The 14,887-nt window shown below is 48.6% G+C and overlaps 2 protein-coding genes across 3 annotated transcripts in view; one reads left to right on the forward strand and one right to left on the reverse strand.

The window, feature by feature from the left end:
- The window catches only part of WNT3 (Wnt family member 3), a 49,120-nt gene extending 48,186 nt beyond the window's left edge, over nucleotides 1-934 (forward strand). The window contains exon 4 of the mRNA XM_086766575.1: nucleotides 455-934. Coding sequence (XP_086622701.1) covers nucleotides 455-934 — 480 coding nt within the window. The remainder of the gene's footprint in view (nucleotides 1-454) is intronic.
- A 3,632-nt stretch (nucleotides 935-4,566) lies between these two features.
- Nucleotides 4,567-14,887, reverse strand: part of NSF (N-ethylmaleimide sensitive factor, vesicle fusing ATPase) — an 83,036-nt gene continuing 72,715 nt past the window's right edge. The window contains exons 20-21 of one of the 2 annotated variants that reach the window (XM_086766748.1): nucleotides 6,798-6,853; nucleotides 4,567-6,086 (exon numbers count right to left, since the gene is read on the reverse strand). In XM_086766748.1, coding sequence (XP_086622874.1) covers nucleotides 6,068-6,086; nucleotides 6,798-6,853 — 75 coding nt within the window. In that variant the 3' untranslated portion in view covers nucleotides 4,567-6,067. Of the gene's footprint in view, nucleotides 6,286-6,797; nucleotides 6,854-14,887 lie in introns of both variants that reach the window. The other variant, XM_086766749.1, reaches the window with a different exon arrangement.

Genomic DNA, 14,887 nt, shown 5'->3' on the forward strand with positions numbered 1-14,887 from the left:
TCATTCACTTTCCAGTGCAAACTGTCAGACTCAGGGCATAAAATGAAGGGTTGTTACCAAAGCTAGGACGTGGGGATCGGTCTACATCCACACATGTCAGACACATCCTCCAACCCTCAGCTTCTCTGGGTTCTGATTGTTCACACACACATGACAAAAAAGACCCCATTGGAAGGATCGGACCTTGGGATTAGATTAGATTGGATTAGATTGGATTGGGTAGATGATCAGAGCAGCTGTCCATCTCAGTCATGCTTCCCTAGTGCAACGTCTCCGTCCAGAGATGTTTCTGCCCCACACCAAATCTCCCATGCCGTTACAACCAGCCTACGCTTTCCAGACCAAGCTCACATCAGATGTTGACACCCAGGTAGCAAAGGTCGGGGGTTGAAAGAAGCAAACGCTGGGCATCGTAAGCTGCTGCTGACCGCCTTGTTTTCTCTCCCCCGGACAGACCATCCTGGATCACATGCACCTGAAGTGCAAGTGCCACGGTCTCTCAGGAAGCTGCGAGGTCAAGACCTGCTGGTGGGCCCAGCCTGATTTCCGGGCAATAGGTGACTACCTGAAGGATAAATATGACAGCGCCTCGGAGATGGTGGTTGAAAAGCACCGAGAATCTCGGGGATGGGTAGAAACTCTTAGGGCCAAGTACGCTCTTTTCAAGCCACCGACGGAGCGGGATCTGGTCTACTACGAGAACTCCCCCAATTTTTGTGAGCCCAACCCAGAGACGGGCTCCTTTGGGACAAGGGACAGAACATGCAACGTCACCTCCCACGGGATCGATGGCTGTGACCTGCTGTGCTGCGGTCGGGGCCACAACACCAGGACTGAGAAAAGGAAGGAGAAGTGTCACTGCATCTTCCACTGGTGCTGCTACGTGAGCTGCCAGGAGTGCATACGTGTCTACGACGTCCACACCTGCAAGTAAACGTAGGTAGGTCTCGAACTGATGGGAGGTTGCTCCAGAGCAGGGCCAAGGGGTCCATCAGCCCTGTGATCAGCCCACACATGATGGCCTCACATTCCAGAGGCTGGCATAAAAAACCCTAACGCCCTTGGTCAGGGCAGACACCCTTACACAGCTGGCACCAGCGCTGCGGAGAAGGCTCCCGGCATCTCACCCGCACCAGGTGGTCCAAGGCTAAACCTGGCGCTGCGGACACGGACACGTTAGATCACCCATCTGCTGGCTCTTCTCAGGCTGTTTGGCATGACAAAATGTCTGGGGAGAAGCAGGGACTGTGCAGGACCGAGTGAGGCACGGCCACACCAGTCAGCGTGCGGCTAACGCAGCATGCACAGAGCTCCAGCTCTGTCCTCCTCCTGAGGTCTGGCCCGTGTCAATGCCAATAGAGGGTTTTCAGGTGGGAATGAATTTTACAGAGAAACTTGGAGCAAATACACGTTCCCCTGCCTGCTGGCATGGCCATCCTGGTCTCGGCAGATGTGGTGAGGAGGAGGAAAGTAGCCAGCTCCCCACACCAGCCAGGCTCCTTCTTTCCTGCTCCAAGATCATGTTGGAGAAAGAAACCAGGTTGAGCATGCGAACAGAGCCGTGCAGCCAGTCTCTCCTTTCACCTCCCCTTTGCCCTCTGTTCCCCACAGCCCCAGATCATCTCCTGTAACCCCTCTGAGGACAACGGCAGGAAACCAGAGCCCAGAGCTGATCCTCTGGTGCTTGGCCCAGGCTAAGAGCAGAGCACATGTGGCGAGGCTGCCACCTCTCACACGGGGGTGTGTCACTACTCCAGCAGCCTCCTGGCTGTGCAGCTGCCCAATAGAGATTTTTAAGGACCTGGGCAGATCCACCTAGTTGATGCACCTATTTAGTAAGTGTTCCCTAATATGATTTCATATCCCAGAGTGACCTCAGAGCATCATTCTGGGGATAGGGTACCCACCAGGCAACCTGCTGCACCAGCTCTGAGCATCAGTAAGGGACAGGGAGAGAAAAGCCACGGCAAGAAGAAATTTCTGTCCAAGCCTTCTCGTCAGCCTTCCCCCATCAGACAGATTTGTCAAACCATGTAATCCAGCAGAAGAGAGGCAAAGGCAGATGGAGAAGGGAGCCTTGACCTGACAGCATGACCCCAGGCAGACCCTCTCCTTCCAAAGGGTCTCTGGAGTTACCAGCAGTTTGGTCATTGGGGTCCACACTGAGCACAGAGGGCGTGGGCCCCGGGTGTGGTCACACACATCCCACGACCCATCTCAGTGCACAAGAACCAGTGTTTGTCCCTCCACTTGCTCCCCAGGCCACATTCGCCTCCTCGACCACATCTCCCTTCATTTTGCGGTTATGTTTTCATGGTGTATTGAACCTTGAAAAGAAAAAAAAAATAAGTATTATCTCTGTCCCGGTGTGTGCCCTGACAGAGCACGAGGACCTACAACCATGTTTCAACACCACTTCTCGTGCGTCAGTGATTGAACAGAGAAATACGTCTAAACCATTAAAGCTGTGTCTTGCATTCCCGTGGGCAGAGTGAGGGGAAGGAGCAGCACGCGGTACTGCAAAGAGCAATAAAGCGGGTGACAGACCCCTCACGTGGAGCCCAGAACATGGCCCTGTCACTCAAACCTGTGCCTGGAGAGAATCAGAGCAAAATCCCCGGTCCCTCCTCGGCAGAGCACGACGAAGAGCTCCCGGACTGACGCAGCCTGAGAAGCATCCGCTTTCTAAAATTAAAGATCACAGGAGAACTCTAAGGAACCTCCCTGATTCAGAAATAAGCTGTCTCCTGATATGCATTCTATTTAAAAGTATCTATTAAATTCTGTGTCTGGAAAGACACCAAGTACCTGACTTTAAACAAAATCCCTTTTTTGTTTGTTTGTTTGTTTTTTAATCAAGAAAAGGTATTTAATATTAAATAGAACATTTATTGCCTTGTAATTATTTTACTGTAGCCAGGTATTCTAGCACTGAATGGAAGATCTTTTTCCATCAATCTGCTGTATCCAAAGTTTTGTATAAAGTTGTAGAGGTCAATTTTTTTTTATTTTATATTCAGAAAATTTCTCTTTTTATAAGCATTATTTATTATACAATGTATATACTTGAGTTAACTAAGATTATATATTATATAAATATATATATTTGGAGAAAAATATATTTCAACTTGCATTTTTTTTGTGGTACATCATTAAAGAGAAGGTAAAAAACCAAAAGATGCACTTGCCAACTTGTGTGGTTTGCCTCCGAAGGTCCTTTAGGTCCTGCTGAACGACGTCGATGGGAGCGGTGCCTCGTCATCCAGCTACTGATGCACGGTGACAGTCACGAGAATGCAAGACGATGGTGGTAAAACCTAGCAAATAAGGAGATCTGACAGCTGCATGCTAAGGTTTTTATTGACAGGGTGCCATCTCAGTGTGCGTACAACGCGCCGTTACTGGATTAAAACAGGCTTTAGACTTCCTGTTCCCCTGCCAGCGTTCTTGTCATTGAATCACCTTTGATGGTCTGGACAGACTGAGATCCAAATTTTCTCACACGAAAACATCTTCTCCTGTCCATGAATGATTTTGTGGGTGTTTCTGCAGCACCTCTACATTAACAATGTTTTCAAGTGGACACAATTTTCCACAGCCCTGGCCTCAAATATATCTATGTGAAGGGTAAAAATAAATAAATAAATAGAATGTCTATATTCCTACACCGATCCCCAGTTTACGCACAAACCAATTACATCTGCCTTCTTGCAGAGTGCTGTTTGAAACACCACGCTGCCTCTGCGTGAATGACTCCCGGCTCCGTTTCACTGCAGCACACTGGAGACAGCATGCTTCCGCCAGTGCCATCTCCTCGCGGATGGCAGCAGTCACGCCCTCGGTTACACAAACACCAGTGATGCATTGCTAACAAACCAGACAACCGTAAAGTCCGGGCTCTTGGAGCACGTTGAGCCTACCAGCTTTATGAGCAGAAGCTATCTGTATGTCTGCCCAGCATCCCAAGCCTTCTTCCACCACCACACTCCATCCCCCAAAACCCATCCCAACACCTTGAGTAGTTAACCAAAGATAAATACATTTCAATTTTAGAGAGAGTTACCCTTCCGGAAGGTTCAGGAAAAAGCAGCAAAAGGATACAGGAGGAGAACTTGGCCCTTACTGTCTAAAGCAATACAGCTTTCCCTACCAAGGCACTCTTGCCCAGGTAGTGCATCACTGAGAAAACATGGTGGGAAGGGGCTCCTTGGAATAGGTTGGAATGGGTGGGATTGTCACACCCTGGTTTCCCAACATGGCTTTCAAGCGTGGTACGCTTAACTCATGCACACACACGTGTACACCTTCAGGGCTTCCTCAGCACTGCAAGGTCCAGGAAACTCGGGATGGGCTGAACCAGAGGTCTTCTCAACCAACGCCTTGACCTGTGGTCAAGCTCTCCAGGCTGTGGATGTATTCAATCCATCCATGCCCGCGTGCAAACTGAGCATCCCTCTAGCGATCAGCAGCCCAGGAACAGCTTTGTCACCGTCATGCTGTACATCAGCACTCCACATCTACACCTCTGCTTGACTAGCACCAAAGACACATATCTCACCCAGATCATCACAGGTAGTTGTGCTTTTTATTGAGTCCATTGAATGTGCAATTAAACCAGATATTTATTCATCAATATCATTCTGGACAAAGACACAATAAGGTTTACATCATTTTCTCAGAAATATAAGTTAATGTGTGCTGCTGTCGCTAGGACTAGCAGAGGAAGGAAAGGAAAAAATAAATTCACGAGATCGTACACAAAATCAGAGGGAATAATCACCACTGGAGCTTGCAATGTCATCACAACAGAACAGCACTGCCAAAGGAAAAGGGACCAGAGTGGAGTGACTATAATACTCCAACTGCTGTTGAGTACGCACTAAGGACTACGGTACCTTCACCTCTGGGCCTGAAAGGACGTGAAGCGCCCCCCTTCCCTGGGAACACTGCTTTGGGTATAAGCTGCTAGCCCTTAGCAGCGTGTCTGGTCAAGTTTAGGAAGCTACACTGACTAGGAGCTCATAAATGGCTTTGATTTCGTGCCCCACCAAGTTGAGGTATGTTCCACGAACCTTATTAAACATGTGGAGCCAAAGAACCAGAGGGGAGCAGCCTCACGCAGTAATCGCCGACAGCACCTCATCGACGTGAGATGACTTTTGGGGAAGGACCACATCGCAAGGTTTGATACATTCCTTTATTCCAGTGCAAAAACATGGCAATACACACCTCGTGCATCTGCAGAGCTTGGCTTCCTCTCTATCTCTGAGGAGGAATTTCAACCTTTGGTAACACGGCAGAAATCAGGATCTAATGAGGCTGGCTAATACCCAAAGCTGCCGTCAACATCGCACTCATTAAGAGATTTCAGGCTGGAATCAGCTTCTCTCAAACTATTGTTGAGTTAGCAACGAGCTTTGATGCCTTAAATACTGGATTTGGGAGTTTCCTCTACTCTGACCAACACACTTCCCTGCCTCCTTCTGCTCCCTAATGCCACTGGCAAGCCTCTCTCGTCAGGCCACAAAATCCCTGCGTACAAAACAAGCAGCTATCAGCATCTAGAAATTCTGGAGCTGAATTATCGTGGGCACTGTCTTTAGGTTATCAGGCTGGCTCAGTGTTCAGTGAGGCAGCGGATGACGTTGATCAGATCAGGACACCACACGGCAGTGCTTTAATACGCCTCCACCACAGACTGGCAGGTTTTATTGAAAGTCAGGATTTCTTTCCTGTCATAGCAACTGGATGCTGGACACAAGTGAGCATTAGCTTCAAAACTTACAGGACATTTCCCCCATGCTAAAATCAAATGAGAATGCAGCCTTGCCTGCACAGAGACAGAAGCACAGTGTTCTAGAAGACACTTCCACATGACACCAGTATATTAAAGACAAAGAATAAAGATACTGTATTGCACTAAACATGCAGATTCCACAGTGGGTTCTTGAAAACAGGGGAGCATTTCACTTCGTCCAGCGTGCTGAACACAGAAGAGTAAAGATCCCAGTGTATATTCTCCAGGTTGGTCACTTTTCCAGCTGTTGATCTTGCACTTGGTCCACCTTCAGTCTATGGAAGGAACTCTTGCAAAAGAAGCCAAATCCATCAGGAAAGCATGCACACGTATAAAAGCATCAAGCATACACTGGAACCCACTCACATGTAGCCAGGATAGATACTGCTGTGAGTTTCCCCAGCACAGGTACTGCCCTACATGTATTAGAAAGTCATTTTCTAGGAGATGCCACTGTCAAGACTGCGCTCAACTATTCCCTGTGATACCTACAGGGGAAAGAGTAGAACATCCTTCTCTCAGATTGGAGAAATACAAGAAATCAAAGTTCCAGATTTTAGATAAACAGCTGGATTTTAACTCTAGCAGAATCCCTTCTGATTTGCTTTGCTTAAAGAAAGCTAAATTGTGGTCCAATATCTCATTTAAATTTTAAAGTCACACATAAATTAAGAAAAGCAGAGAATTCAGGCGTGGAGATTCTCAAAAAGTCTTCAGGAGTTCCCCCCTCCCATAACAACTGGCATATAGCTCTGTATATTGGCATATATCATAGAATCGTAAAATCATTAGGGTTGGCAGGGACCTTTAAAGCCCATCCAGTCCAACCCCTTGCAAGGAGCAGGGACATCTTCAGCTAGATCCAGTATATGGTTCTGTACATACAGGAGGGGCCAACAGTGAGATTGCATGCACTACACTGCAGTTTCCCCTCAAAAACATGCTTGTTTCTGAGCAAAGAACAGAATTTTATACAATGCTTTAAAATAAGAGTACTTACGTTCCTTCTTCTCTCAGAAGGGCCAAGAATTTTTTCACTCGATATTCAGGATCCATCTAAAACACCAAACAAAAAGAGATCTCCGTTACCGTGATGCAATCTTCCAAGCAGCACGACAGGAAAACGAGGCCACAGAGATGCTGGAGATACACGTGTGTTTGCTCTGTCCGTGCACTGGCCTGAACAGAGATCAGCCTGCTCTTCCAGAAGTTCTGCTGTTAAGTAGTGCAGATACAGCACTGCACCAAGGGAAAAAGGCAATCAGCACAAGCTTAGCGTGCTCACATAGCCAGGAGATGAGCCAGCCTGGGAATAAGGACAAGCGTTTCTCTCAGGTACTTGTGTCTGGCTGGCAATCTGCACAGCTTCATCCCTCGCTGCCAGTCCAGCCTGGCTCTGCACAAGCCAGCTCTGCTCTGTGTCTGCTTCTGTCTCCCCCTCTCCAGAGCTGGGGCAGCAAATAAAACAGTCAGAAGCAGAAGGGCCTGAAGATGTCCTCAATTTTCTTCTGCCTTCCTTCCCCCTTACAGCTCCAGCAGCAAAGCGCTACAGGAGAGCTGTGTGTGGCAGGCTGGCACGCAAGGGAAAGCTGAACGACAGCCAAAGGCTTCCAGAACTTGCAGCACTAAGTTGTGTTGTGGCTCCACCAAACCAGGAACATCCCTAAACATCAGTCCTGCCTCTCCTCCCACACTGAGATGGAGACAACAGGGAAGTGGGAGGAAAGGCTCCTGAGGGGACAGAGTCAGGCTGGATGCCCCATCCCTGGAAACGTTCCAGGCCAGTCTGGACGGGGCTCTGAGCAACCTGATCCGGTTGGAGATGTCCCTACTCCTGGCAGGGGGGTTGGACTGGATGGGCTTTAAAGGTCCCTTCCAACCCTAACAATTCTATAACCACAACTCCAGGTGGTCACACAAACAAAGTGTTATTTATGGGTAAGTACAGACTAAATAACTGGGACAGCACAATGGACTAAGAACTGGTTAAACTGCTGGGCTCAAAGAGTTGTGATCGGTGGCATGAAGTCCACCTAGAGGCCAGTCACTAGCACTGTATGCCAGGCACCCATATGGGAGCCAACATTGTTTAACCTCTGTTAACAAACAGGATCTGGGGACAGAGTTTGCAGATGACAGAACTGGAAGGTGTGTTTCATGCACTTGATGGTGCTGTCATTCAGACAGACCTCAGCTGAATGGAGATACAGACCAACACAAATTTCATGCAGGTCAACAAAGGGAAATGCAAAGTCTTCTACCTAGGCAGGAACAACCCATGCACCAGCACAGGCTGGGGGACAGCTGGCTGGACAGTGACTTTGCAGAAAAGGACCTGAGGGTCCTGGAGGACAGTCGAATGTGAACCAGCAACCGGTCTTGCAATAAAGATGGCCAACAGCATCCTGAGCTTCATTAGGAGGAATGTTACTTCCAGATCGAGGGAGATGATTCTTCCTCTCTTCTCAGTGACACCACACCTGGAGGACAGTGTCCAGTTCAGGGCTCCCCAGTACACGAGAGACAGTGTCATACCAGAGAGAGCCCAGCAAAGGATCACAAGGATGATCAAAGGTCTTGAGCATCTGTCATTCAACGAGAGGCTGTGAGAGGTAAGATTGTTTAGTCTGGAGTAGAGAAGACTTGGGACAGGGTAGGGAAGGGTGACCCTCACCAATGTGTATAAACACCTGATGGGAGGGAGGAAAGAAGAGAAAGACACTTCTGAGTGGTGTCCATTGACAGGGCAGGAGGGGACAGGCACAAACTGAAATGTAGCTCCATGTAAAGAGAAGAGAAAGCTTTTCATTGCAAGGCTGATCACGCGCTATTGGGGACTGCCCACGGAGGTTATGGAGTCTCCATCCTCAGAGGTATTCAAGACCCAGCTGGACACGGCCCCGAGCAATCTGTTCTAGGTGAGTGTGCTTGGTCAGAGCAGCAGGTTGGACTAGATGAAAATGCTATGGGTGCAATTAACAGAGCGTACCTGTTTAGCATCTTCCTGCTCTCCATGACATTCACCCAAAGAGAAGAAGGTCATGAGTTTACCCTAGAGAACCAGATGCAACCTGCACAGTGAGCTAGATCAAGCACTCACTGCAAGTCCTGACAGGAGGTTCAAAAGTGGCTGAAACCTCAAGTTACATGGATGGGCAGAGCAAGCCTGGGAACCAGAGCTGCCAAGGCAAGCTTAAGCAAGAACTACCAGCACACACTCCCCAACAAGCTTCACACAGCCCACAAAAGAAAGTGATTTGAGGAAAAGGACAAAATAGATTTGATCTTTGACCATGACTAGAAAAGTGCATCTGAGAGGGATCCCTGGCCTTCTCAGATAAGACACGAAGCATATTTTTGTAGATACTAGCAGTACAGATGTCTGCTTCTGAAAGGACTTCTTCAGAGGCCACTGACTTCTTCAGTGGCAGCCCACCAAGTCCTCAGATTTGACATCTCCTCTACGGTCCAAACCTATAGGCAGATTCTCCATGAGAAAGATAGAACAGCTGGGCAAAAGAATTGCCAAGTGGACCTTGCCGGCAACAGTCCAAACCCCAAACTTCATCCATTCCTGTCGGAGCTGGAAAGGCCTGGTTCCCATCAAATGTTGATGTCAAAGAGGGTAGTGAGGTGTCTGTTATCATCTACACATACACTTTCTGAAGGTCTGAATGGGACTAGGCGACATCCTGAGGCCCTTCCCACCATGAAAGATTCTGCGATTCTAAGATCTTAAGTATTCAGCAAACCAGGCAAACCAGTGAAAGGCAGCTTGATGGTCAGAGGAACTGCAACTCAGTACTTAAGTACTTGCATGCCATACAGAACCACTGCTGAGGGCAAAAGGCAAAACACATGCAAGCACAGCAAATGTTTGCGCTGCCAGGCACGCCAATCCCAACAGTCTACTGCACGGAATAGCAGGTGAAGAGTCAAGACACCTTTTGCAGAGGCCACAAAACCAGGCAATTTACACAGTAAAGAGAATCTTTCACGTCTCAGATTGACCCAAGGAACCATGACACTGAGATGGAGTGAGGTGTGGCGTCTGGCCACCGATGGAAAGCCCAAAGCTGATACAGAGAGGATGTCACACAGAACAGTCCAAGGGCCCGGCTTACTCCAAGATTACTTCTCTCACTGACTGACACCGGCATCAAGAGTATTATCTACCTGCAAAGAAGATGGTCCTGTTGCTAGGACCTTGGTGAAAGCATGCAAAAGTCATCACAAGCAGGAAATAACAACAGAGGATCAATCAGATAGTTTGGTTAAAAAAAACCAACATGGTCTGAAATGGGTATGTATAAACAAATCTCTTCATTCCTAGAGAATACGTACTAACGTCACCAGCTGAAATTCAAACTTGCCAATGCCAGTATTCTGCTTCCCAAATAAAAGACACTGCCTCCTCACCCCTTCTCACCCAGACACAAGAAAGTGGCCATGGTAAGACACTCTGTCCGTTATCGGTTCTGACACGGTTTCTACAGACTCTTTGGGAGGAACAGCATCTATCTGAAGACACAATATGTTCTCCAAAAGACTAAAGCAGGAAGCTGAATGGCAATAAAGAGGCCAACTTGATCAAACAGCTTATTAAAAAATGCAGACACAAAACCAGAAGGTTGACCTGCCCTGGAAGGAGCAGAAGACTGTGTCAACAGAGTGCAAAGGGGAAGCAGGTTCAAGACTCTCAAACAGAGCCTCTCATGCCGGGTGAAAAGAGAGATGTTGCTACCAAACGGCATGAAACATTTTCCAGAAGAACAGCGTGGAGACTGGGTCTGTGACACAGCTCAGGTGGAAGAAAATGGCTGCTCCTTTCTAGGTAACACAGCGTTCCAAGGACACAGCTGGGAGTCCTTCGAAAAAAGGAAACTGAAGATACTTCATTGACCTTCAGCCCAGTGAAGAGGAGATACTCCACCAAGACGTGCCTGTCCTTGGGTAGCACAGTACTCCTGTCAACCTCTCAAAAGCCAAACTCTTTGTGTGTCTAGATACAGCGTTTAGCTTAAAACAGAGGCAATGCTGCATGTCAGGCTTTCAAAATCCGTTCCCACGCACGTTAAAATGCAGCACAGACAAGCAGCTCAGGCTAACTTCAGTTTTATTTACGCTCAGCAGAAGTTACCAAATCAGCAAAAGCTGGAGGTGCAAAAAGGGACTTTCTGGAAAGCTGCCTGGCTCCGCCGGGTTCCTGCTCCCAGCAGAAGAGAGACACTAGGTTTTGGAGTGTTGGCAACAAGACAGGCAGGAAAATAAGCAGAAGGAAGCAGTCTCCTCGCTGTAGAAGGTTCATGTGTCCAGCAGCCACCCAGGGCAGGGTTGCAGTGTCAGGGCAGCATGAAGGTAGCGCGGCACCCGATAGCACTGCAAGGTGGGCCAGGTACTGCCAAGAATACTTCAAAAGTAAACTTTTCTGGATTCATGTGGCAAATCATAAGCGTATCCATCGATCAAAGACTTCTTTTGAACAAGAACGTAACATCATCCCAGGACACTCAGTGTACACAAGCTGACCCAAGTACGTGACACTAAATACGGACAGCCTGACGTTAACGGCCAGGAACAGCAATAAACACAGGCTGAGGGGAATTCAGCTGCCAAGAAGCACAGCTCTACAAGGCTGGTACGCAAGGTAACAAAGCGACCCAAGGTACCAGAGCAATGCAGCGGTTCACCGTACTCCAAGAAAGGACTTTGACACTGAGAGACTGGTTCAGCAAGAGTTTAGTCTTAAACAAACTGGAAGGCATTTGAACAGCTTGAGAATACCTACACACAGCACATACTGGGGTTACCAGTCCACTAAAACAAAAACCACAGATTCAGTGACTGCAAAGGAGAATCTAAGTGCACATTTTTTTGCAAATAATTCACTCACCATGGGATCTAATCAGCTGAATTTTGAGAAATTTCATCAATCACTTGGAATTTTTAAGGGATTTAAGATTCATATAATCACAGAACAGTTTGGGTGGGAAGGGATCTCAAAGATCATCCAGTTCCAACCCCCTGCCAGGAGCAGGGACATCTCCAACCGGATCAGGTTGCTCAGAGCCCCGGCCAACCTGGCCTGCAACGTTTCCAGGGATGGGGCATCCACCGCCTCTCTGGGCAGCCTGGGCCAGTGCCTCACCACCCTAACAGTAGAGAATTTCTTTCTTATCAATCTAAACCTACCCTCTTACAGTTTAAAGCCATTACCCCTTGTCCTATCACTACATGTCCTTGTCAAAGTCCTAGTTTTCTTGTAGGCCCCCTTTAGGCACTGGGAGGCCGCTCCCAGGTCTCCCCGGAGCCTCCTCTTCTCCAGGCTGAACAGCCCCAGCTCTCCCAGCCTGGCCTCACAGCAGAGCTGCTCCAGCCCTCTCAGCATCTGCGTGGCCTCCTCTGGACCCTCTCCAACAGCTCCACGTCCTTCTGCTGTTGGGGGCTCCAGAGCTGGACACAGCGCTGCAGGGGGGTCTCACCAGAGCGGAGCAGAGGGGCAGGATCCCCTCCCTCGACCTGCTGCCCACACTGTTGGCTTTCTGGGCTGCGAGCACGCATTGCCAGCTCGTGTTGAGCTTCTCTCCCACCAGCACCCCCAAGTCCTTCTCCTCAGGGCCGCTCTCCATCCATTCTCTGCCCAGCCTGGATTTATGCCTTGGATTGCTTCCACCCACGTGCAGGACCTTGCACTTGGCCTGGTTGAACTCCATGAGGTTGGCACGGGCCCACCTCTCCAGCCTGTCCAGGTCCCTCTGGATGGCATCCCTCCCCTCCAGCGTGTCCATGGCACCACACAACTTGGTGTCATCGGCGAACTTGCTGAGGGTGCACGCTGTCCCACTGTCCATGTCACCAACAAAGATGTTGAACAGGGCCGGGTCCAACATGGACACCTGAGGAACACCACTCATCACCAGTCTCCACCTGGACACTGAGCTGTTGACCACCAGTCTCTGAGTGCGGCCATCTAGCCAAATTCCTATCCACCGAGTGGTCCGTCCATCAAACCCATGTTTCTCCAGTTTAGAGAGAAGGATGTTGTGTGGGACAGTGTTAAATGCCTTGCACAAGTCCAGGTAGATGACATCAGTTGCTTGTCCCTTGTCCACCAACGCTGTAACCCTGTCATAGGCCACCAAACTGGTCAGGCACGATTTGCCATTAGTGAAGCCATGTTGGCTGTCACCAATCACCTCCTTGCTCTCCTTGTGCCTCAGCATGGTTTCCAGGAAAATCTGCTCCATGACCTTGCCAGACACAGAGGTGAGATTGACCAGCCTCTATTTCCCCGGGTCTTCCTTTCTTCCCTTTTTAAAAATGGGGGTTATATCTCCCCTTTTCCAGTCAGTCGGAATCTTACCGGACTGCCACGACTTCTCTAATACAATAGAAAAAGGCTCGGCAACTTCATCTGCCAGTTCCCTCAGGACCCACGGATGCATCTCATCAGGTCCCATGGACTTGTGCACCTTCAGGTTCCTTAGATGGTCACCAACCTCAGCTTCCACTACAGTGGGCGGTTCTTCATTCTCCCAGTCCCTGTCTTTGCCTTCTTTCTAAAAGCCATGGTCCAGCTCAGTGAAAAAAGGAAGTAGTCCTGTACTTCTTTAGTGACATTTGCTTTCCTGTAAAAGCTGCCCAATTAGCTATCTCTGTGCTCTTTCAGCACATTCAGACATGACTGTTCTCCTATCTAGTGAGAGCCTGCATCGCTTTCCTGTTTTTATAACAGTTCAGCAGATGGAGTCATGTGAACACCTCAGACCCTTCAGAACAGAACTTCTTCATATTTAGCTGCCATATGCTGTTATCTAAGCTGTTACACAACCACGTAGCACAGCAAAGGTGGCTTATCAATCCTCTCTATCGACAGTAACAGCCACTGTACACATTCTTCATTGTGCCAGGAATGGCACAGTCACAGTTCTGCCTGGCCTCTCCCAGCCTGACTGGTCATGGACTCACCTACTAAACTGGTCTGGTTAAAAAAAGAAATGCACAAAACCAGTGTACTTGCCTGCACAGTCTAGGGCAGGGTGAGGATTCCCTACCTACAGCATCACTGGTGTGCAGGCACGGGGCGATGCTGCAAATAAGTTCAGGGTAAGTATTTCCACCCAGGCTCCAAATTCAGAGTGGCCTATAATTTAAATAACCTTCATCTTCAGTCCTGAAAAGAACCACCACTTAAGGTCAAAGCAGCAGAAGAAAGTGTCCTGTGTGAGAAGGAGGAATCCATTGCCAAGGCCAAGTGAAACGGACTGCAGCGGGGCCAGGCAGTCCCCGAAGGCCTGCACCCCTTAAATGCATTTAATACACGTGAGTAATGACTTACCGACTTGCCTGTAGGTATGGAATTAAAAGCCAAGGAAGAAGAGGAAAAAGTAATCTAGATAAATGACTTTATTCCCTGAGGTGACATCCAGTCAGAGCACATCCTCAGCGCTGTGCAAGTTTTAACAGAATTATGAGCAGTGAACAGAGGGATACATGACTTATACGCTGCTAGACTACATGCCTCTTAGCTTACGCTCAGCCTCTCCTAGGAAGATCTGAGGACAGTTCACTCAGCTGCACTAAATCCATTTGATGTGAAAAGAGAGCGCGCGAGGCGGGGGGAGGACTCCGAAGGGCGCTGAAATGTCAGCCGCAGAGGATTAGGGCCTCACGCTACACCCTCTCATTTTTAGCATGCATACGCTGTCGAGCGCAAGCCTGATGGCTGGCTCACAGGCATGGATGACGGGTGCGGGGGAGGGTTAAGAGCTACATATTTCTACCCTCTGCAATTATTTTCTTTAAAGTGCTGAAAGTGGAAAATAAAGAGAAGAGCAGCTGAACAGCCTGACAGATTTATCTTCTTCAGGGAAAGAGCACATACACCTGCACAGGCATCATCTTCTTTAAAAAAAAAAAAACCCTAAGTGATTGCTATCTGCAACCTTAACATGCTGGGTGTAGAGAAGAAATTTCATGAAAGGTAAGTTAATCCAATCCCTCGAGTTGCCAGATGCGCTTCTCTGAAGCGCACCTCTAACAGCCTATAGGCACCGCGGTTTTAAAAGATCTCTGTGGAGAGAGAGAGCT

This window comes from Chlamydotis macqueenii, chromosome 25 (genome assembly GCF_036417535.1).
Source record: "Chlamydotis macqueenii isolate bChlMac1 chromosome 25, bChlMac1.mat, whole genome shotgun sequence".
NCBI classification, from domain to species: domain Eukaryota; kingdom Metazoa; phylum Chordata; class Aves; order Otidiformes; family Otididae; genus Chlamydotis; species Chlamydotis macqueenii.